This window comes from Pan paniscus, chromosome 14 (genome assembly GCF_029289425.2).
Source record: "Pan paniscus chromosome 14, NHGRI_mPanPan1-v2.0_pri, whole genome shotgun sequence".
Classification (NCBI taxonomy): Eukaryota; Metazoa; Chordata; class Mammalia; order Primates; family Hominidae; genus Pan; species Pan paniscus.
In genome coordinates, this window is record NC_073263.2 from 26,232,676 (window position 1) to 26,256,242 (window position 23,567).

The following is a 23,567-nucleotide window of genomic DNA, read 5'->3' on the forward strand; positions in this document are numbered from 1 at the left end:
ATATTTAGAATAGTTAGCTCTTCTTGTTGAAGTGATCCCTTTACCATTATGTAATGGCCTTCTTTGTCTCTTTTGATCTTTGTTGGTTTAAAGTCTGTTTTATCAGAGACTAGGATTGCAACCCCTGTTTTCTTTGCTTTCCATTTGCTTGGTAGATCTTCCTCCATCCCTTTATTTTGAGCCTGTGTGTGTCTCTGCATGTGAGATGGGTCTCCTGAATACAGCACACTGATGGGTCTTGACTTTTTATCCAGTTTGCCAGTCTGTGTCTTTTAATTGGGGCATTTAGCCCATTTACATTTAAGGCTAATGTTGTTATGTGACAATTTGATCCTGTCATTATGATGTTAGCTGGTTATTTTGCCTGTTAATTGATCCAGTTTATTCATAGCATCGATGGTCTTTACAATTTGGCATGTTTTTGCAGTGGCTGGTACTGGTTGTTCCTTTCCATGTTTAGTGCTTCTTTCAGGAGCTCTTGTAAGGCAGGCCTGGTGGTGACAAAATCTCTCAGCATTTGCTTGTCTGTAAAGGATTTTATTTCTCCTTCACTTATGAAGCTTAGTTTGGCTGGATATAAAATTCTGGGTTGAAAATTCTTTTCTTTAAGAAGGTTGAATATTGGCCCCCATTCTCTTCTGGCTTGTAAGGTTTCTGTCCAGAGATCCACTGTTAGTCTGATGGGGTTCCCTTTGTGGGTAACCCGACCTTTCTCTCTGGCTGCCTTTAACATTTTTTCCTTCATTTCAGCCTTGGTGAATCTGACAATTATGTGTCTTGGGGTTGCTTTTCTCGAGGAGTATCTTTGTGGTGTTCTCTGTATTTCCTGAATTTGAATGTTGGTCTGCCTTGCTAGGTTGGGGAAGTTCTCCTGGATAATATCCTGAAAAGTGTTTTCCAACTTGATTCCATTCTCCCTGTTACTTTCAGGTACACCAGTCAAACGTAGATTTGGTCTTTTCACATAGTCCCATATTTCTTGGAGGCTTTGTTTGTTTCTTTTTACTTTTTTTCTCTAAACTTGTCTTCTCACTTTATTTCATTATTTTGATCTTCAATCACTGATATCTTTCCTTTCACTTGATTGAATCAGCTATTGAAGCTTGTGCATGCGTCATGAAGTTCTTGTGCCATGGTTTTCAGCTCCATCAGGTCATTTAAGTTCTTCTATACATTGTTTATTCTAGTTAGCCATTCGTCTAACCTTTTTTCAAGGTTTTTAGCTTCCTTGCGATGGGTTAGAACATGCTCCTTTAGCTCGGAGAAGTTTGTTATTACTGACCTTCTGAAGCCTACTTCTGTCAACTCGTCAAAGTCATTCTCCGTCCAGCTTTGTTCCATTGCTGGCAAGGAGCTGTGATCCTTTGGAGGAGAAAACGTGCTCTGGTTTTTAGAATTTTCAGCTTTTCTGCTCTGCTTTCTCCCCATCTTTGTGGTTTTATCTACCTTTGGTCTTTGATGTTGGTGACCTACAGATGGGGTTTTCATGTGGATGTCGTTTTTGTTGATGTTGATGCTATTCCTTTCTGTTTGTTAGTTTTCCTTTTAACAGTCAGGTTCCTCAGCTGCAGGTCTGTTGGAGTTTGCTGGCACTCCACTCCAGACCGTGTTTGCCTAGGTATCACCAGCGGAAGCTGCAGAATAGCAAACATTGCAGAACAGCAAGTATTGCTGCCTGATCCGTCCTCTGAAAGCTTTATCCCAGAGGAGCACCCGCCTGTATGAGGTGTCTATCAGCCCCTTCTGGGAGGTGTCTCCCAGTTAGGCTACATGGGGGTCAGGGACCCACTTGAGGAGGCAGTCTGTCCGTTCTCAGAGCTCAAACGCCATGCTGGGAGAACCACTGCTCTCTTCAGAGCTGTTAGACAGGGACTTTTAAGTCTGCAGAAGTTTCTGCTGCCTTTAATTCAGCTATGCCCTGCCCACAGAGGTGGAGTCTATAGAGGCAGTAGGCCTTGCTGAGCTGTGGTGGGCTCCGCCCAGTTCAAGCTTCCCGGCTGCTTTGTTTACCTACTCAAGCCTTAGCAATGGCGGATGCCCCTCCCCCTGTCAGGCTGCTTCCTCACAGGTTGATATCAGACTGCTGCACTAGTAGTGAGCAAGGCTCCGCAGGTGTGGTACCCACCGAGCCAGGCACGGGAGAGAATCTCCTGGTCTGCTGGTTGCTAAGACTGTGGGAAAAGCGCAGTATTTGGGCGGAAGTGCCCTGTTTTTCCAGGTAGTCTGTCATGGCTTCCCTTGACGAGGAAAGGGAAATCCCCTGACCCCTTGTGTTTCCTGGGTGAGGCAATGCCCCGCCCTGCTTTGGCTCGCCCTCCATGGGCTGCACCCACTGTCCAACCAGTCCCAATGAGAGGAACCAGGTACCTCAGTTGGAAATGCAGAAATCACCCGTCTTCTGCGTCGATCATGCTGGGAGCTGCACTGCAGACCAGAGCTGTTCCTATTCGGCCATCTTGGAACAGAACTTATTTTTATTTTTTACCACCAATATCTCTGCTGGGTCATACAGCCTTAGCAGCCAGGCTGTTTGCACCACAGCCTAGACCTGCTGAAGGGTCCTTTCTTGCCTTGAGCCCCACTCAAAACTGGCAGCTGCCGTGTCATGCAGTCTGTAGACCAGAGCCATCACAGGTGTGTTGCCCCCAGAACCCAACCTAATCAGCACTGGGCTTCCTCAGCATTGGGGGATGCAAGATATAACAAATTGTCTTTTCCTTAGGAGGAGATACCCAGCATGCCTCTGAGCACCGGGTGCCTCAGAACTTCACCGCAGTTGCCAGACCCTGAATCTTCATAGGGCTTATCTGCCACCCTCTGGAGCATGTGTGTCTTACCAAGGGCTCCTGTGTGCTAGCCACCCTGTGCTTAGTCTGTCCAGTCAGCATGACGGTGTTGCTCTCTTTCCTCTCTTAGGCCCAGCACTTTCACAGCTAGGTTGTTGCTGGAATTCGTATTTTGTTATCAACTTAGCATCCAGAAAGAAGAGTTGCATGTAATGCCTGCAGGGGGAGGGTACCTGCTGCCCTGTAGGGGAGAGGCCTCTGCAGCATATTCCAGCTCAGCCAAGTGCAAACCCAGAGAGTCCCAATTGAGGGACTTGCAGGTAGGTTGTTTAGACTCAACAATATCATAGGCATTCATCTAGAATTCCCCATCCCAGTTTTCAGAATGCTGGGTTTTCTCTCTTAGGGCCCAGACCTGCATACTTCACTTGCCTTGGCTGAGATTTAAACATTTCCAGCTCTTACTCTCACAATTGGACCTTGGAAATGGGAAACCCACAGCTTTTCATTCTGTCTGCCCATCCAATTCAGATGGTGGCAAAGACTGCTTTGTACCCACTAGGAAGGCCCTGTTGCCCTCACATTTAGCTGTTAACTGCTTGTTAACTGCAGTTCAGTATCCCGTTATCCTTATGCAGGGCATTAGTACAATTTTAGCACTGACTAGCCAACTCCACTGCTTTTCTGGAATTTTTCCACTGAATCTGCATTATTGCCTTGGACATGAAAGGTATCCCTTCATTTGGACATTTTCCAGGTCACCGTCACTGTAATCTTTAGCAGTCGAGCCATGACCTGTGCCAGGGACTACCCTCCTATCAGGATGGCATCCTCAACTGCAGAGTGGTCTGTGAGCATGTCCCAGATCCCCCATCTCACCACCTGCTTTCTCAGATCATTCTCAGGGCACTTGGGTTTGTCTGGGTCTGAGCAACAGACACCAAGGTGGGATCACAGCTACAGGATTTGATTAAGGATACCACCTATGTGAAAGAAAAGGGGGTAGAAACTGGGGAGGCTGAGAGAGCCATCAAACCACAGTGCAAACCAGACTCTTGCAGTGGGGAGGAGAGGGGGTTGGGTGTTAGCGAGCTTTCCTAGTCTGCCATGAGGTCTAAGGGAGATTCAGCAGAGCCGATGAGGAGTTCTTGTCTTCAATTCATCTTTGTCAACTTTTCTCGGTTATTTCATCCTCATTTCTTGCTGCAGACTAGTTTTGTTATTCTCCATTTCATGTGGTGGGAGTTATCCATTTCCATAGTTGAAGAGAGCAGCCAGACCAAGCTGGATAGCATAGTCCCACCTCCAAATTCTTAGGGAAGGACCCTGGCCCAGTTTCAGCCATGTCTGGGATCTAGTTCACAGTTAGGTGAACCAGGTTTTATCTCTCTAAACTGAGACATTTCCCAGAAAAGCTGGACAAACTACAGACCTAACACTAATACTTTATATAACCTCTAATAGTCCTAAACATTTTATTAGCAATCATTGTTTTATTCTTCACAGACAGACTGACTTTGAAGAATGATTTGGATGGGTCATAGTTCTTCCAATAAAGGAATCAAGAGGCGTACTTAAGTATTCTGTTGGTGACTAACTGGATTAGTTCATTAAATGTTTGTTTTTGTAATTGCAAAGTATTTTCAAGGGTAATCACTGACCCAGCATTTTTTCCTTTGACTCTTCCTCGCTCTTTAATTTATTCAAAACTGAGTTAGTGTTAGAGATGATAAAAGCTGTCTGGGAGAAGAATACATTTGTTAGAGTACGCTATGGTTTGGATGCAGTTTGTCTCCATCAAAACTGATACTGAAATTTGATCCCCCAGATGTTGGGAGGTATGGCCTAGTGGGATCTCTTATGAATAGATTAGTGCTTTCCCTATGTGGTAAGTTCTCACTCTTGTGGGAATGGATTACTTCCTGTGAGGGTGGGTGGTTAAAAAGAGTCTGGCTTCCTTGGTTTCTGTTGTTTCTTCTCTCACCATGTGATCTCTTTGCATACACCCACTGTCCTCCTATTTTCCACCATGAGTGGAAGCAGCCTGAGGCCCTTACCAGGTGCAGGTGCCCAGAATCATAAGCCAAATAAACCTCTTTTCTTTATAAACTACCCAGTCTCAGGTACTCTGTATAGCACCACTAAACTAAGACAAGTAATTGACACTGAATTTGAAAACCATAAAAATCATTACTACATTATTAGAACTTTAAAGAAGAGCTGCAAAGCCCTCTTTTCTGAAGTTGTAGACAGGTAGCATGGCCTCTCTCTCTTGTCTTTTGTATTTATACAGGCATAGGAGTTCCAAATAGAGGTTTAATGAACATGAGAAATGAAGGCTGGGGATTAATTAGTCAAAGCTGAAATACTGCAACAACAATATATGAAGTACCCCAAGGGAAGGCCAAAGAGAAATATATATGTAAATGTCTATGGCTGTACAATCAGCAAACATTTTTTGAATAATCAGGTTGTGTCAAGGGCTGTTCAGGGCATTGTGGGGAACACGGAATTCATGGACTCAGTCCCAAATTCAGGCAGCTCATAGTTCATCTGGGAAGAAGACAACTGTGAGTCCTGCCTCTGCCAGGCACAGAGACCCCTACAGTTTGCTTGGGATGGTTAATGGGGAAATGAATGAAGTGCCGACATGTTGTCCCTTCCAAATCCCTCTCAGAGCTCCCTGTTGCTCTAAAATAGAGTGTATTTATAGAAAATGTGAGGTATAGTGAGGTCAACAGATTAGGAGACAATTGCCATAGAAAAGATAGCTTGTTACAGTTCCCAAGAGGAGGGGGTCACAGCACACCACGCAGGGCCACATAGGAAGCACAGGGTCCTTCAGGAGGCAGAGCGGGAGGGGGAACTGTGGGCCGGAGTCTTTTTTGTGGTTTCTGTGGGAAGGAGTGGACAAAGGGGAAGCAGAGTCAGGATTGGCGGGTTTGAATAATTTCAGTGGGCTCTCAGCTTGGGGGCTGTTTCTACTTGTCTAGTAGTTTGGCCATGGGGTGATGTGCAGGTGGGTAGTGGCTAGGAGTGTGAGAGCCACATCGAGGAGGTGATAGGTGTGATAGGTGTGTGGGCTCTGGATTGGTTGGTTTGCATTTTGAAGAGGGCCCTCTTGGGTGAGTTGTTTTCCATCTATTGGAATTAGTAACCTTGGGAGGATGGCACCAAGCTGTCCACCCCCATGATCCAAAAGTTTCCCACTGGGCCCCACTTTCAATACCTGAGATCACATTTCAACATGAGATTTGGAGAGAACAAACATCCAAACTATATCAGTAATCTTGTCAAAATGAAAATATATTCCAGTCATTGGATTTTCTAGTATTGTATGAAGATGAGGCTGGTTGTATGATTAGGAGGTTTGAAACTCTATAAACTCCTTAAGTAGGAAGTTAAGATTTTATTTATCATCTCTTTTTTTTTCTTTTTTTTTTTTTAAGACAGTCTCACTCTGTCACCCAGGCTGGAGTGCAGTGCCACGATTTTGGCTCACTGCAATCTCTGCCTCCTGGGTTCAAGGGATTCTCCTGCCTCCTCCTCCTGAGTAGCTGGGATTACAGGCATGTGCCACCACGACTGGCTAAATTTTTTTTTGTATTTTTCGTCGAGATGGGGTTTTACCATGTTAGTCAGGCTGGTTTCGAACTCCTGACCTCAAGTGATCCACCCACCTTGGCCTTCCAAAGTGCTGGGATTATAGGCTTGAGCCACTGAGCCCAGCATATCATCTCCTTTTTGAGGAGAGGGGTGAGAGAGGGGTGAAAGGGATGCCTAGGATGTTGGAGAAGGCTTTTCTGAAGTGTCTGGTGATTCTTGACTCTTATTTAAGTCTGAGGCACTAAAAGCTGGTGCACTCTGGGTGCTTGGGGAGATTTTGACAGGTGTTACTGCCTGGGTGGCAGTTTCAACAGGGGAAAGCCTCCCTCCCCAGTGTTCATATTTGTAGATCTTTTCTCTTCAAACATTCCCCAGGAAGGAATGCTCCAGTGTTTTTGGATGGGAGTAAAAGCCAGGCTGCCTGTGTTCTAGGAGCCAAGTGGAACAAGAGGTTGGGGAGCTGTCTCACCAGTCATTGTAGACTTTGATTTAGTATTCCTGTTTCCAGTACATTTCCTCCCCTACCTTTAGCTATGCCTAGAGTCCCAAGTTCAAATTCTTTAATTTACCTTTCTTTTCCAGAGAGTAAAACATCCTGGGTTGGGTGGAGGAAGACAGCCCAGGAAGGGAGAAGGCATTCTTAAAAGGAGTTTTAAAAGCCACCCCTCCTGTTTTATCTCCCCTCAATTCCCGTTTCGCACTTACCTGGTGCCTCCTACTCCTGAGCCTTTTGTAGGGAGGGAGAAGGTTCTGTGGCTCAGGTGGGCTTACTTGCTTGGGTTGGTAAATGGGGACATTCACCTGCTGCCCCCAGTTAGCAGCCTAGGTGTACCAAAATGCCAGAGGTTTGTCTAGGTCCAGTTGTGTGCCACACAGAAAGCCAATCACTGAGACAATGAGTGTTGCCAGGGAAGAAAGCTTTGATTGGGTGCTATAGCTCAGGAGATGGAGATAAGCCTCAAATCCATCCTCCTGACCTACTAAAATTAGGGGTTTATGTAGCAGGAAGAAAGGTAACTATATGTGAGAAAACAGGAATTAGGGAGAGATAAGGAAGAGGAGTTGGTCAACAGGGAACAGGTGGTCTTAAGCAGTCATGATGGGTGAGGAGTCTGACTTCTCATGGTCCAGATGAGATGATCTAGTAAGTTTTAGTTTTTTAATACTACCTGGAAGGCCTGATGGATGGTTGCCTGAGAAAGCAGTTCAGATAAGACAAATGTAACTTCCTCAGGCTTCAAGACTCGGAGGGTCAATTTCTATGTTTATTCAAAGAAACCATAAACACCAGTTCTGTGGGACAACTGGGGTGATGTCATGATGGTGGCCTTTCCTGTCTCTTAATCTGGTTAAGTGGTCTTCAGGTTTGTGGCTTGTGTCTCCTCTCTTGCTCTTGATACATGTGGACTTTTTGCCTTTCCTCTCTCTCCTCATTTCAGTGAAGAGAGAAGTCAGAAATATGGAATATATTATTTTTCTATGAAGTGAGATTATACTATACATGTACCTTCAGGCTCTATAAAACTCACTAAAGTAATTCACTGTTTGTTGCATTTTAGCTGATTCTGTCACATAGAAATTTTAGGATAATGAAAATTCCTGGAAAATAGTCAATTTTCAAGGGAATTAAAATTCCAGATTTGTTAAAATGTGAATATGAGCTTATAAAGAATGTGTTTTCAATTTTCAGATTGTGAACCATGCCTTTAGTGAAGAGGAACATTGAGCCCCGGCACTTGTGCCGGGGAGCTCTGCCTGAAGGGATTACCAGCGAACTTGAATGTGTAACCAATAGTACTCTTGCCGCTATCATACGCCAGCTGAGCAGTCTGAGTAAGCCATCTTTTTTCTGATTACCAATGACATTAACTTTTTGTTAGCAAATTGATTTTAATAGTTAAATGATTGTCCAAAGAAGAGATTGCAGCTTTAAGGAAAAGATCCTTTCTCCTTCTGTATTTTCCAGTATGAAATTGACCACTGCACCTGTACTGGGCTTGTGATGCTTAACTTCAGGCAATGAAGATGTGATGCTCTTACCAACTCACAAATTATTAGATGAGATCAAATGTACAGATTTAAAATAGTGTTAATTTTTAAAAGCTTTTGAAAATGAAGATAATTGGTAATTTTTTTAAACTATCAATTATTATGAATTATTTTGTTAAACTTGAATAGGACCAATTGTTTTGTTTTTTAAGTGTAGTAGATTGAAAACTAGTTAACACCTGTAATATGCCTGGCACATAGTACCTACTTAATAAATATCTGTTGATTGAATAACATCCCAAATGAACCATAGTATAAAGCCAAACAATAGATTTGCTGATTTTAACCTACTAAAAGTTAAAATGCAGATACTGACTTCCGCATTGAGGTGAACAGATCAGCTGGTTATTATATGTATATGGTACCATGTATATATTGGCATGCATAGATGTATGGCAAATGCAAGCTAGGAAGAAAAGGCTGCTTCTTATTCTCATTTTGAATATTAATATTAAATATCCAAAGAATATTTTATAAGACTCAAATATGCATGAAAATGCTTTTTCCTTCAAAGCTTTTTGAAGTTGCACTATTTTCCCCCAAACTTTTACATTTATTTTGTGATCTTGTTTTCTCACTTCATCCTGCTCCTTTTCAGTTTAGGTGGTTTATGTGGCATTTTTGGTGACAGGTTTTCACAGTTAAATTTTTCAGAAACTCTGTTAATAACTAGAAAATCTTCCATGAAATGTCTCATATTGGTAGCCTCAAGCAAAGGGCAAATTTTTTTTTAACTCAACTACTTTTATTTATTTTGAAGAAACGCTGCAGGTAAGTATTGGTTTCTTTAATAGAGTTGTACTGTATTGTTACGGATATATTTTTAATAATATCTATAATCATTAGCTAAGGCAAAAGTATGTAAAGAAATTACATAAAATGTTTTTTAAAATAAAATTTTTCTGGAATCTAAGCTCTTATGATTGACTTTTGGTAGTGGTAATTGATAAAAATATACAAATTCACATAATTACATGAAGACTGCTTGTAAATTATTGAAGGGTAAAATTGTTTTTGTGTGTATTTATTTTTGTAGGAATGCTTTTAGTCTCTTGTTTTTATGGCTGAAATGCCTGTTGGCACAAAGTGTAAGTGATGAAAGCCGACATAAACTGTCAGAGTTTTAATAATCAATCTGTATCTCATGCTGTAATAATCGGCGGAGTGTTGTGTTGTGTTTATGGTGTTTGCTTGGCCACAGTCTCCTGTAAGTGAATCTGCCCACACAGTATGCCTCGTTCTACATGGCCCTTGTGGTAAATAGAATAGTAATAGCCCCTCCGGATATGTCCATGTCCTTATCCTTGGAACCTGTGGATGTGTTATGTTACGTGTAAGAGGGAATTAGGATTGCTGGTCAGCTTACTTTAAGAGAAGGAGATTACCCTGGTTTATCTGGTTTGGTTCAGTATAATCCACAAGGGTTCTTTAAATGGGAAAGGAGGGAGGTAGAAGAATCAGTGCCAGGGTGATGTGATGTGGGAAGGACCCAACTGCCATTGCTGGCTTTGAAGATGGAAGAAGAGGGGCCATGAGCCAAGGAATGCAGGCAGACTGGAGAAGCTGGAGAAGGCAAGGAAATTGGTTCTCTCCTGAAGTCCCCAGAAAGAACACAGATCTGCCTGTACATTAGTTTTAGCCCAGTGAAATTTGTTTCTGACTTCTGACATCCAGAACTGTAGGATAGTAATTGGTGTTATTTTAAGCTGTTATGTTTGTGGTAATTTGATACAACAGCAATAGGAAACCACTCTAGCTTTGGTTGTGTTTTGTACCACCCTATCCACTGTAGCCTCATGATTGGACCAGGGCTGGGAACCTGCCTAGTGGATAGTCAGTTCTGAGTTACGCTACTGCAGTGCATCTCAACCTGGCTTCTCTATCAGAGTCACTTGGGGAGCTTTAAAACAGGATGCTAGGAATCACCCGAGAGATTGTGCTTCCGGTAAGCACCAGAGATGACCCACAAAATTAGACACCCATGTGTCTGGATGGAAAAGATGAGCTGGGTCAGTCAGATCCTTTCAGGAAGTTCGAACTAAGAAATGCAGTGAATTTGCTAGTCTCTTATGAGACCTACTGCTAAAATGTCATCTGGGGGTGAAAAAGCCGTAATGACCACCGGTTAGGCAGAGTTGTGGAGGGGGCTGAACCCGGGAGGAAGCAGAAGGAAGCCAGTTGATGAGGAAAGGCAAAAGAAGGATGTACAAAGAGAAGCAAGAACATGAGCGAGACCGCAAGGCCCACAAGGTGGAGGCAGCAGCTGCTTCTTGACCTGCCCAGGATGGCTTTCCCCTCCCATTTGTGGTGCAGGGCTTGGGTGTCCTCACAGTGACCCTTTCTCACTTCAGGTTCGTTGAGTGCATCTGGGGCTTACAACCCAAAGAGCATTACAGAAAGAGAAGCACAGTGATATATACTGCCAAGGATATAATTTTGGAAAACGAAGATAATTGAGTGCAATGAACTGAATGTTTGTGTCTCCCAACAATTCCGCGTTGAAATCCTAATCCTCATTGTAATGGTCTTTAGAGCTAGGATTTTGGGGAAGTAAGAGGTCATGAGGTGGAGTCCTCATCAATAAGATTAGTGCCCTTATTAAAAAGGCCTGAGAGAGACACCTTGCCCCTTCTGCCTAGTGATGCCAAAGCAATGAGGCACTGTCTTGAAGAAGAGAGAGCAACCCTCACTAGACACCAAATCTGTTGGCACCTTGACTTTGGAATTCCCAGCCTCCAGAACTGTGAGAAATAAATTTCTATTGTTTATAAGCCACCTACTCTGTGGTCTTCTGTCATAGTAGCTCAAATTGCCTGTGACACTGAATTACTGATTGGTGATAGAATATCAAAGTAGATTATCTGTAGTTTATTAGTGTTTATTCATTCATTCTTCTTTGTATTTCATATAATTATATCTCGTATCAGGTACATGATTGTGATTATCAGCAGCCTAAAGTAGTAGTCTTCCTTAAAAGATGCCGTTTTATGGGAGTAGACATTCTCTGTTTTAATCTACTATTCTTTTACACACGTTGTCTGGCAAAATAAATAAAAATATAAATATAAATGTGAGACAGGTGGAAAAGGAAAAATATGTGACCTGTAATCAAGAGAAACAGAAGTCAGTCAGTAGAAGCAAGACCCACAGATGACCCCAATTTTGGAAATAACTGATGAGTACTTTAGAATAGTTATGAAAAATTTATTGAGGGGGCATCCAGTTTCTGGTCTGGCTTTTAAAGAGTTTGGAAGTCACTCCTGTCTACACAATAAGAGGAAGTTCAATAATCTGAAAACCAGCCTTTTGAAAGATCCATGTAAGAACTGAAGTTACAGGACAAACTGATGCCCCCAAATTTGGAAAGTAAGTACAGGGGACAGCAAATAACTTTGAATTGGTTTCTGCTTAGAAGTTAACCACATTTATAATTTTAAAAATAATTGATAAGTCACATCAACATGATTATAAAGTAGGAAACAGATATGCAGTTATTACAACCTGCTGCAAGACAACACTAGCACATAGTAAATGACGTCAATGTTTTGCATGAATCTTTAGTTGTTCGTGGTTTGCCACTGGATATTAATATATTACAGGGGATGAGGAAAGTTATATGCAAATATATATGAGCTAAAGTTGTTAGGAAGAATAAGAGAATGTAAAGGAATGTTTTTATGTTATTTTTAAATTTTGTAATCATTCATCAGGTATTTAAAAATTTTAGGAATGTATGAGCCTATAGTATTAAAAGTCTTCTTTTACAGAGTGTTCATTCCTGTGACAAAGTCAAAACATAATCTGTTTTTAAATTCCTTTGGGTACTTACCCGGCCATTATTCAGTGGGTCCAAATGAGAATGGATCATCTTAATCCTCCCCACTTCGCTGCTCACCCACCACACCTGTGTCACTCCCCTCCCACCCTTACCTCCACTCCCCACAGCAGAAAATCATTTTCAGGTACAGATTGGGATAGATGATGTTTAATTATCTGCTTCCTGTAAGTGATACAGAGGGGGACTAGACTTTCTCTACATATGTATCTTAGGGGAAACACCAGTGCAACTTAGGGATTTGCCTTGAGCCTGCCCTGGTCATCCCTGCTTGAGCAGCAGGGACTTGCCCTGGGAGACCTACTGTGAAAACCCAGGGCAACTAATTGTTCTAGGGAAGGAAAAACAGACCAGGACTCCACAGGGAGTTTCTTTGGTCTTTTCTAAATAGAAAGAGAGTTACCTGATCATTCTGATTCTTGTCACACTTATGGAGACAGTTCAGGGTCATGAGGATTTAAATGACTTTGCATAAAGCAAGAAAAGAATCTGGTCTTAGATAGCAAATGGAATTCTGAAGGCCCTACAACTTTACATAACTTTTAGGAAATCTGTAGGTTTTTAGCTCTGGATATGCTCTTACTACATCCAAATCAGACACTTGACTTCAAGGGCCAGAAATTTTGTCACCGTTAAATTTTTAACAGGCTTTTTAGGGAATTGAAATCTTTCCAGTGAGACTATATTGAATTTGGTAACAGTCATAGAAATGAAAGAGAGGAAATTTGTAACATGAATGACCATATAGTTTAAAAAGATCACCACATTCAAAGGTTTGTCCAATAATTTTTTTTAAGTCTGTTTTAATTTTCAGATTTTTTTCTTTGAGTGTTACTTCTGATACAGTACAGTGTGAGCAATCAGAGTGGCTGGGGGAGGATAGCCGCTTGGCAAACAGTTTTAGGTGTGTTACTTGGTTTTCCAGCTAGGGAATTTTGATATTTTTTTCTTCAAATAATGACAGTTTAGTGTAGCAATTATCATTAAACCGGGAGTGCTTTTTCATCATTTTCCTTGATTAATAATCTGAATGCTCTTGTTCCTGTCAGCTAGTTGATCAATTAAAATCACAGTATCTTGTAATCAGATTCCTACTGGTATTATGATGTAGTTTCAATATAATTTGCTTAAAAAGGAGATGACATTTGTGCCAAGGATGACAAAACTTCTTTTTAATACCTCATATGTTTGGTTTTGCTACTTTTTTTTTCTTTGTTCTTGTGATAATAGCTGTTTTTCGCTCCTCCCCCATAAAATTCTTCTCAGGATGTCACAAAGAAAGGAGTTAGAAATTTAGTGAGCCCTGCCGAAAAAAAAAATTTTGGCGACATTAATGGTACTATTAAGATAATATAGAAAATTTAGCATAGAAACACACAAAAGAGTCAACTTTACAAAATTCCGTTAATCAGAAAAAATTGTTTGTAATACTTTGAACATATTTTTATACAGATGGTATTTCATTGTACATATGGTTTTATAGCCCATACTCACTGTACAGTAAACATCTGTATTCTTATAAGACACATTTTTGAATAGCTGGAGATTATTATATTGATACACCATAATTATTTAACCATTTTACTAATGTTGAACATATAGTTATTTGTGGGGGAACGCTATTATAAATTCTTACTCAAAATAATTACATACATCTCTGGTTGTTTTTTATTTTTTTAAAAAAGATTTTTTATGTCTTAGGAGTCATCAGGCTTCTTCATAATGAGCAGGGATAGTCGTCATAAATGGCCCAAAATCCTGTGACTCCATTAATTTTAAATATGCTTCTCTCTTTGCAAATCATTATAAAATCTATTTAATTTTCATGTGTGGAGTAATTGTACAAATGAGAAAGGAAGTCTGTTTTCTTTTCAAAGGTTTTTAAGTGATTGTTTTTATTAATACTCCTTAAGACACACATTGTGTTTCCCAGTCAACCAAATGCACTCTAATTCAGTTGCTTTATATAATTGGATCTGAAATTTGGAGGTGTGTTAATTGACATAAGTGCAGTTCTACTCAGGATAAAGATTTAAGTATTTTAAAGGCATGCGCTGAATAACTTTCTTGGATGTTTTTAGCCAAACAAGATTTTTTGGGGAGGTGAGGAAGATAGAACACAGTTTATGAAGGAACTAGATTATAAGTAAATTTCTGTACAGTTTGAGGCTAGGGTTGTGGGTAAGTTAAGATAAAATATATTGAGGTGTCCGACAGAAGTTGACTGGGAGGAACACAGCAAGAATTTAAGAATTTTTAATGCTGCAGACTTATTTTTGCATCTCTCATGAACAAAGAAAGCCAGTGCAGGTAGGTAAAAAGTAATGTATACTTAGGAAACTAGAAGATAGAAGTTCTGTCAGCAGGAGAATTGATGGCAAGTATAAGAGCCCCACCACCCCGACAAAAGGCAGGATTATAGGGGATTCACAGACTCTCATTACCCATTGACCCGGAATGTCAGAAATACTTTCTTAAGGGTATTGTAGAAGTAATTATTAGTTAGGTTTTTTATTTCTCCTTCCTCCATATGGATTTTAATATAGCAAGATTTAATGCATCATAATTCTTAGGAGCACAAGTTAGAGAGTCAGCCAAATCTGAATTTTCAGTTCTGGCTATCACTAAATTTATCTGGTTTTATCATCTCTCTTCTTTGTATTTCATATAATTTTATCTCATATCAGGTACATGATTGTGATTATCAGCAACCTAAAGTAGTAGTCTTCCTTAAAAGATGCCATTTTATGGGAGTAAACATTCTCTGTTTTAATCTACTCTTCTTTTACGTACGTTGTCTGGCAAAATAAAAATATAAATATGAGATAGGTGGAAAAGGAAAAATATGTGACCTGTGATCAAGAGAGACAGAAGACAGTCACTAGTAGAAGCAAGACCCACAGATGACCCCAATTTTGGAAATGGCTGATAAGTACTTTCGAGTAGTTATGGAAAATTTATTGAAGGGGCATCCAGTTTCTGATCTGGCTTTTAAAGAGCTTGGAAGTCACTGCTGTCTACACAATAAGAGGAAGCTCAATAATCTGAAAACCAGCCTTTTGAAAGATCCATCAAAGAACTGAAGTTACAGGACAAACTGATGCCCCCAAATTTGGAACAGAAAGCCTTGTGGGAACCGTTTCAGGGTTGCAGAAACTTGGTGAGTTGCTGGAGGCTCATTGAGGACAAGTTTGAGAGTTAAAAGCTCCAGAGGGGCCCAGTCAGAGGGGCTTCCACACTTGTGTGTTTTTCTGCCAGCAACCTTACCAGGTTCTTACATTGAAGATTGGAGAAAAATCTCTTTGTTCGTCCATTCAGGAGAGGGGAATGGACTTTAAAACAAGCCCAAAACATCTGGGCACGGTGGCTCACACCTGTAATCCCGGCACTTTGGGAGGCTGAATCATGAGGTCAGGAGTTCAAGACCAGCCTGGCCAAGGTGGTGAAACCCCGTCTCTCTAAAAAAATACAAAAATTAGCCAGGCGTGGTGGTGGGCACCTATAATCCCAGCTACTCGGGGGGAGAGGCAGAGAATTGCTTGAACCCAGCAGGCGGAGGTTGCAGTGAACAGAGATCACACCACTGCATTCCAGCCTGGGCAACAGAGTAAAACTGTCTCAGAAAAAAAGCGCCCGAAACATTTGACTCTTTTTAACATGCCTGCCCTCAAAAGAAATTATTTCAACAGAGCCTAACAGACTGAGATTTTACCAGAGCTTAACAGACCTGGTTGGAGGGAAATACCCAACTCCAGTCCCTTCTGGTCGTCCTGCCTAACCTGAGGGGAAGCGGGAGTGAGACCCAGGGCCCCAGGCTCACTAGAAGACTGAGACCCCAGTCATAGGACTGTATAACACTCCCTTTTCACCGCCCCTCACCTGACACCCTACCAGCACAGCATTAAAGGCCTGTGTAGTGGGATTCCTTTCACCTTGTTTGTCATGTCTGGTTTTCATCAGAAAATTACAAAGCATACTAAAAGGCAAAAAACACAGTTTGAAGGTACAGAGCTAGCGTCAGAACAAGATTCAGATATGGGAGGAGTGTTGGAATTGTCAGACCAGGAATTTAAAAGAACTATGATTAATATGCTGAGGGATCTAATGGAAAAGTAGATAACATGCAGGGACTGATAGGTGATGTCAGAAAGATGGAAATTCTAAGAATCAAGAAAAATATATTGAATGTACTGCAAAAGATGAACAATGTGTGAGGAAATAGCAGTTTCAGCAGAGAAATGGAAATCATTTTTTTAAATGCCAGAACTGAAAAATACAGTATCAGAAAGAAAGAATTCATCTGATGGACCTAATAGCAGACAGGACCCAGCAGAAGTGATTGGTGAACTTGGAAATAAGTTAATAGAAATTATTTAAACTGATTCACAAGAGAAAATGAATTTGGAAAGCAACAACAAAATTTTAGAGCATTCAAAATATGGGACCATATCAAATCGTCTGACACATACGTAATTGGAATCTCAGAACAAAAGGAGAAAAAGAGAAGGAATAGAGCAGAAGAAGTAATGGAAGATAAGTTTTGAATATTGATGATAGATATCAACTAACAGACACAAGAAACTCAGCAAATTCCTGAAAGTATAAAGAAAACCACGTCATAATAAAATTGCTAAGGAGGCCAATGCAGGTGGATTACTTGAGGCCAGGAGTTCGAGAGCAGCCTCGCCAACATGATGAAACCCCACCTCTACTAAAAATACAAAAATTAGGCTGGTACAGTGGTGCATGCCTGTAGTCTCAGCTACTTGGGAGGCTGAGGCATGAGAATGGCTTGATCCTGGTGGCAGAAGTTGTAGTGAGCTGAAATTGCACCACTGCACTCCATCATAGGCAACAGAGCAAGACTCTAAAAAAACACAAAAACCAAAAACCAAAAATTTTGCTAAAGGAACAAAGATGAAGAGAAAATCTTAAAAGAAGAAAGAGGAAAAATATACATCATGTAAAAGAAGGGAACAATGTTAAGGATGACAGCTGACTTGTCATCAGAAACATTGGACCAGAAAACAGTGGGTAAGTGCTAAAAGGAAGAAACTTGTCATTCTATAATTCTATAGTCAGTGAAAATATCTTTTAAAAATGAAAGACATTTTGTTCAGACAAAAGTCTCAGAGAATTAGTCCTCCAGCAACCTGTACTACAAAAAATTCTTAACGCTTCAGGGAAATGATACCATTTGGAAACCTGGATCTGCAAGGAGTCCAGACAAAGTAAATATGGGATTAAATAGAAAAGGTCATCAATAATTAGGTCTGTATCTGCTTAAAAGACTAGTAACTGTTTAAAATTTATGGCATTTATAATGTATGTGACAGTAAAATATGTGACAGTAAATGCTGAGTATGAAAGTGATAAATAGACTTACACTGTTGTGTTTTACATTGTTTATGAAGTACTATGTTATTTGAAAGTAGAGATGAGTTAAGGGTACATAGTATAATTTCTGGTAACCATCAAGAATAACATAGATACCAAATGAAATCCTAAAATAATGATTTGATTATCCCAGAAGGCAAGAAAGGAAGAACAAAGGAAGAAGGAACAGAAGGGCCAAATGGAAAACAGTCAGATGATAGATTGAATCCTAACCACATCAATAATTTCTTTAAATAGAAACATTGTAAACTTCCTCTTAAAAGGCAGAGATTATCAGGTTAAATTAAAAAGTGAGACTAAAATACATGCATTTTGAGGATGAAGACACTGATTTAAGGAAAGTTAATGAAAAAATATGCCCTGCAAACACAAGGTACAAGAAAGCTGGTGTGGTTTTGTGAATGTCAGATAAAATAGAATATAAAACAGATAAGCCAGGACCTTTAATGGTGATAAAAGAGTCAAGAACACAGAGCTTTAAATGTATATGTACCTAATAAGAGGACTGCAAACTACATGGAATAAAAATAGAACTGAGGGGAGAAGTAGGCAAACTCAAAATCATAGTTGGAGATTTTAACAAGTACCGCTCAGTAATTGAAAGAACAAGTGGATAGAAAATGTGTAAGGATATAGGGGGTTTGAACAATATACCAGCCAGTCTGACTTAATTCATCTTTGTATACCAAATTCCCAAGTTGTAGAATACACATTCTTTTAATTTCCCGTGAAACATACACCAAAACGGGACATCTGGTAGGCCATAAAATAGTAAGTTTTAAAAGATTAATATACAGAGAGTGATGATAATGAGATAATTATAATCTTTTTAGATAATGCTCAAATATTGGAAAATCAAACAGTATTTAAAAAATAATCCTTGGGTCAAAGAAAAACTCAAAAGGGAAGTTAGAAACTATTGCTAACCATGTGGTAGTGAACACAAAATGCCATTGTATTTGTGGGATTTTGTTAAAGAAGTGTATAGAGAAAAATTTGTAGCTTTAAATGTTATGTTAGAAAAGAAGAAAGGTTTAAAATCATGAGCCCATGCCTTAGGTGGGCCCTTGGTGTTGCTCAGCATTCCCGTTGTAATCTCTGTGTTAATTAATTTTTGTGCTCTTAGTTGCCTATTTCATATCTTTCCACCTCGCACCTCCCCACTCTGCTGATGACTGTGCTTCTTATTTCACTGGTAAAAGAAAAGCAATCAGAGCAGAAGTAAAGGTCTCCCTCTGACACATTGCACGCTGATAGGCTCTGCATCCGCGTGTCCTGTTCACCCTCCCTTAAATGGACGGGCTGTTCATGCTCCTATCCATGCTGTCTCCTCCAACGGAGCACTGGATCCCATATCCTCAGGGTGCTTCCAGGATACATGTACCTTCTTTCTTCTCTGTATTATTTTCCCCCCTCTTTCTGTGTCATTCTCATCAAGTATAAATATGCAAAGAAGTCTCCCAATTTGAGTAAATTTCAGATCATCCTCTCCCTGTCATCCCATTTCTTGCTCCCACAGCAAGATTCCTTGAAGGATGTATTCATATCTCCATGGCCTCTATTTCCCACATTGTTTGTTGTCCCCATTGAGATTTCATCACACTCAACGCTTTTGAAACTGTGCTTATTGGCATGACCAGTGACTCGCATGCTGCTAAAATCCAGTGGCCAGGATCAGCCTTCTTACTTCATCTGTTACTGGCATGCGACTCACAGATAACTGTCTCCTCTGGAGAAACTCTCTTCACCTGCACAGTGGTCCGCCACCTCACTCTGGTGTTTTTCCTACCTCCCAAGCTGTGCTTTGTCTCCTCAGTGATCTTCCCCACTTGGCTCTTCTCTGCCTGTTCTCATTTACTAAGTGACCTCATCAGGTCCCATGGCTCAAAGTAACATCTTTATGCTGATGATGTTCAAATGTATGTCTTCAGTTCTGACCTATCTCCTAGTTTCAAACTTATATACAACTATACAACTGTCCACTCGGTGTCTTCACTTGGATTTCTAATAGGTATCTCTAATCCCACATGTCTAAAATTTCACTTATGATTTCTTTCTCTCTTTCCCAGCCATCCCCCATCTGTCTTAGCAAGTGGAAGCTCTCCTCTTACAGTGCTTTTGATTGTCTTCTTTCTCTCCTATCAGAGACATCCAGTCCAATAGTGAAATGACGTCAGTCATCTTCAAAATGTGTAGCAAGTCTATATGCCTCTTAGCTGCCCTGATGTCACTATTCCGATCCAAGTCACTATGCCTCTCGCCTTCTGTTGGATTTCCAGTCACTCCCCACCGACCCCCGCCCCAACACAAAGGGAAGGGCATCTATTTCTCTGTCCTCTTCTTCTACCCTTTTCCCCATCACTCACTAGCCTTTAGCCACACTGGCTTCCTTGATGTTGCTGACATACACCAAGCACATATTTGTCTTCAGCCTGGAAGGTTCTTTCCCTAGATATTCATCTTCCCCCTCTTCAGTCACTTGATACCATCCTATCAGAGAGGGCTTTTGTGACCACTGAAATACCACCACCCACTTCCTTCCACTCTGTTCTCTATAAAAAATATTGCTTTATTTTCCCCATAGCACTTATTTTCACCAGACATATTGCTTGTTTATTGTCTGTTTTCCTCAACCATAATACACCCTTCATGAGAACAGGGGCTGTGTCCACAAGTATATTTCTTCAAGCAACAAGGACAAGGCCTGATACACAGTCGATGCTTGAATATTTGCTGAAAAAATGAATATGCTTAATAATCAATGTCTGTTATCTAAGTTCTTAAAATGCTTAGAATATTGTAAAGAAGTATTTTAAAAGTTCATTATAGTTAATTATGGTTGACTTTTCTTTTTGTTTTTCTTAATTTTTCAAATTTTCTATCATGAGCATGTGTTAGTTTTATAATCAGGACGGTAGCAGTAGAGTCTTTAATTGGACTTTGGGCCATTTTTCCTACTGTTTACTTTCCTGTATTTTCTGTATTTCTTACAATAAGCATGTGTTGCTTTTATAGGAGAAAAAATAGGTTTAAAAAAGAGGAAAAAACTTTAAGCCCAATATTATGACTTGTTATTTTATGGAATTCAATAGGAACTGACATTACAGATACTATAATAAAGTTTCTTTTTTAACTTTTCATTTTGAAATGATTTTAGACTTTAAAAAGATCAAAAACAGTACAAAGAATTTCCATAAACTTTCACCCAGATTTCCCAGATTTTGTTTTACATTTCTTCTTTTTCTCAGACTTCTCTTCCACTTTCCCACCATACAAATGCATGTATGCATATATATTAAAAATGATCTCTTTTTTGTCTCCTTTAATCTGAAATAGTTCCTCAGTCTTTCTGTGACTTTTATGACCTTGACACTTTTATGACCTTGACTTTTATGACCTTGACACTTTAGAAGGGAAACAGCATTTATGTTATGGAATGTCCGTTGGTCTGGATTTTCTAATGTTTCCTCGTGACTGGATTTAGGATATTGACAGAAATATCACACGGTGATGATGTGTTCTCCCCTGCGCGTTTCATTAGGAAGCTCATGTGTCTGCTTGTGTCATAACTGGTGGTATTGACTTTCATCAGTGGATTGATTACCCCAAGTTTCTGTAATGCAAAGATTTTTTTCCCTATGTGATTAAAAAGTGTCATATGGGGAGACACTTTGAGACTATATAAATGTTCTGTTTCCCATCCTTCTATGAACCCACTAGTCTCAGCATCCATTGATGATCCTTGACAGAAACAGTTGCTGTGGTGGTTGCAGAATGGTGATTTTTTTGTCATGCCATAATTTCTTCAACATTAGTTAGTAAGCATTCTGCTGCAAATGCTTTCATTTATTTCCCTATTTATTTACTTGCTCATTTATATCAGTATGGACTGATGGATTATTTTATTCTGTGGTTTATATTCCATTGACTTATTTTGATCCTTACGTTTTTCCACATTTGGCTGGTGGGAGCCCTTTCAGACAGGCTTCTGTGTCCTTTTGACATCTCCCCACCAATCTCGGAAGTAAAGTCCTTTGAGTACCTTACTCTTTCTAGCACAGCAATACATTCTAGGTTCATGTGGTTTTCTGCCCTCAGCCCTGGAGTCATTTTTCCAAGAAGCTTGATTCCTTTTAGTGGAGTACAAAAAGCCAAAATCTTGTCAAACCAAGATCTAGGTTCCAGTGTGTGTGCTAAAATTTATGAAAGCCCTAGTTATGACTGCTCTTTTGTTCCCCAGAAAGGACTCATACAAGATACCTTGATTGTTTCCAGTAAATCTTTACTTTTAAATACAGCTGAAAATCCACGTACAGTTTTTATGCTTTGGCAATTTAGAGGTGTGAGACAAAGTCAAAACATTAGTGATTTTCTTTATACTTTGTTTTCCAAAGTAAAAAAAAGTTTCTTTTAAGCTATTCGTGTCTTAAAACAACTGAGTAAAGTGTAGTTTCATAAACAAATGAAAACATTTACCTTTCTCTTTACCTAAACTCTCTTTACTTAAAACTGTCTTTACCTAAATTCTCTTTACCTGAAACTCTCCAGAATTTAGAAACTATTTACCAGTGGCTAAGGCCAAAATAATTGTCACCCAGTTACTAAAAATAATTCATTATTCAAAAAATAACATATAATTTCATGTCGTGACTGACCCCATATTACTAACAATCTGCCCAGCCTACAATAAATAACAAAATTGTTTTTCCCCCACCAAGAAACATGACTTCCTGGTAATAAACCTTCCCAATACTAAGAAATAAAAAAAAGTCTTATCATTCTAACCCAAAAATTCATCATCAATACTTCCATTAAAGTTTTTAATTTAAAAGTACAGTTAATATACAAATATATCCCAATTTTGTTAGTTATGTTTTCTCCGATCTGTAACTCACTTTCATGGTATTTAAAATTATTTATTTTAAATAAATACTACCATATATAATCTATAGTTCCTTGTAATAGTCCCATTAAAATAGATTAGGTACAGAAAAAGACGACATCAAGAAAAAAATGAGATCATACTAATTAAAGAAATAAACACAGTCCAAAACATGTTTTCTAATAAATAGACAAGTATACACCCCAAACCCGATACCCATTCCTTATGACTATGACAACTGTGACTAAAGACTATGGACTTTCCTAGAGAAGAGCCTTCCCGACTACATAATACAATCACTGCTGGTCTTGTATATACAACAGAAGGTTGAATTATGACCAGAAGGGGGAACTTGTGAGACAAAGTAACAAAAGTAAGAAGCCCTTTGCTCGTTCGCTTGGCTTGCCAGCAGAATTTCAACAAAATCCCTTGTCAACAAAACTTCACAAAGTGCCTGACTCAAGGACTGAGAGCAGCCCTCTGGAAGAATGCCATAAAGATGATACACGGGGTAGAGCGCAGGTTCTAAATCACTGCATTTTCCAAAAAAGGTGAATTAATAATCCTAGCCCTTATCTTTTCCTATACAGAAGATAATGTCTAAGGATTTTGCTTTTATCATCTGTAACCAGATGTATCCTCACATTTTACTCTATTGTAACTTGTATTAGGTTGGTGCAAAAGTATCTAATGTTACTTCTAAACACATTTGATGTACCTGCTAGACACAGGCAGGGCCGCCATCACTTATATATAAACTGTGGGCCAAAATACGACTTTAAAATAGTATAACAACTCTTGAGAAGCCTCTCCCGGGTTACATTCCTCAGTAAGACTTATAAATAAAGCTAACTTTAATTCTTCAAAAGCCTGATTTTTCTTTAGTTGACAGAGGCATTTATCTCAACCTGATGTACTTGGACATGAGTTCATGTGGTACTAATAAGTCCAGAAGTGGAACTTTTGTCAACAAAGAATGAATAAATTGCATTTACCTCAATGTGCTCCATAA

The 23,567-nt window shown here is 39.8% G+C and overlaps 1 protein-coding gene across 2 annotated transcripts in view; it reads left to right on the plus strand.

Annotated features, from left to right (window-relative positions):
- Nucleotides 1-23,567, plus strand: part of WASF3 (WASP family member 3) — a 131,274-nt gene that overhangs the window by 76,537 nt on the left and 31,170 nt on the right. For both annotated transcript variants that reach the window (XM_034936480.3, XM_034936482.3), the window contains exon 3: nucleotides 8,083-8,225. In XM_034936480.3, the coding sequence (XP_034792371.3) occupies nucleotides 8,093-8,225 (133 nt within the window). In that variant the 5' untranslated portion in view covers nucleotides 8,083-8,092. The remainder of the gene's footprint in view (nucleotides 1-8,082; nucleotides 8,226-23,567) is intronic.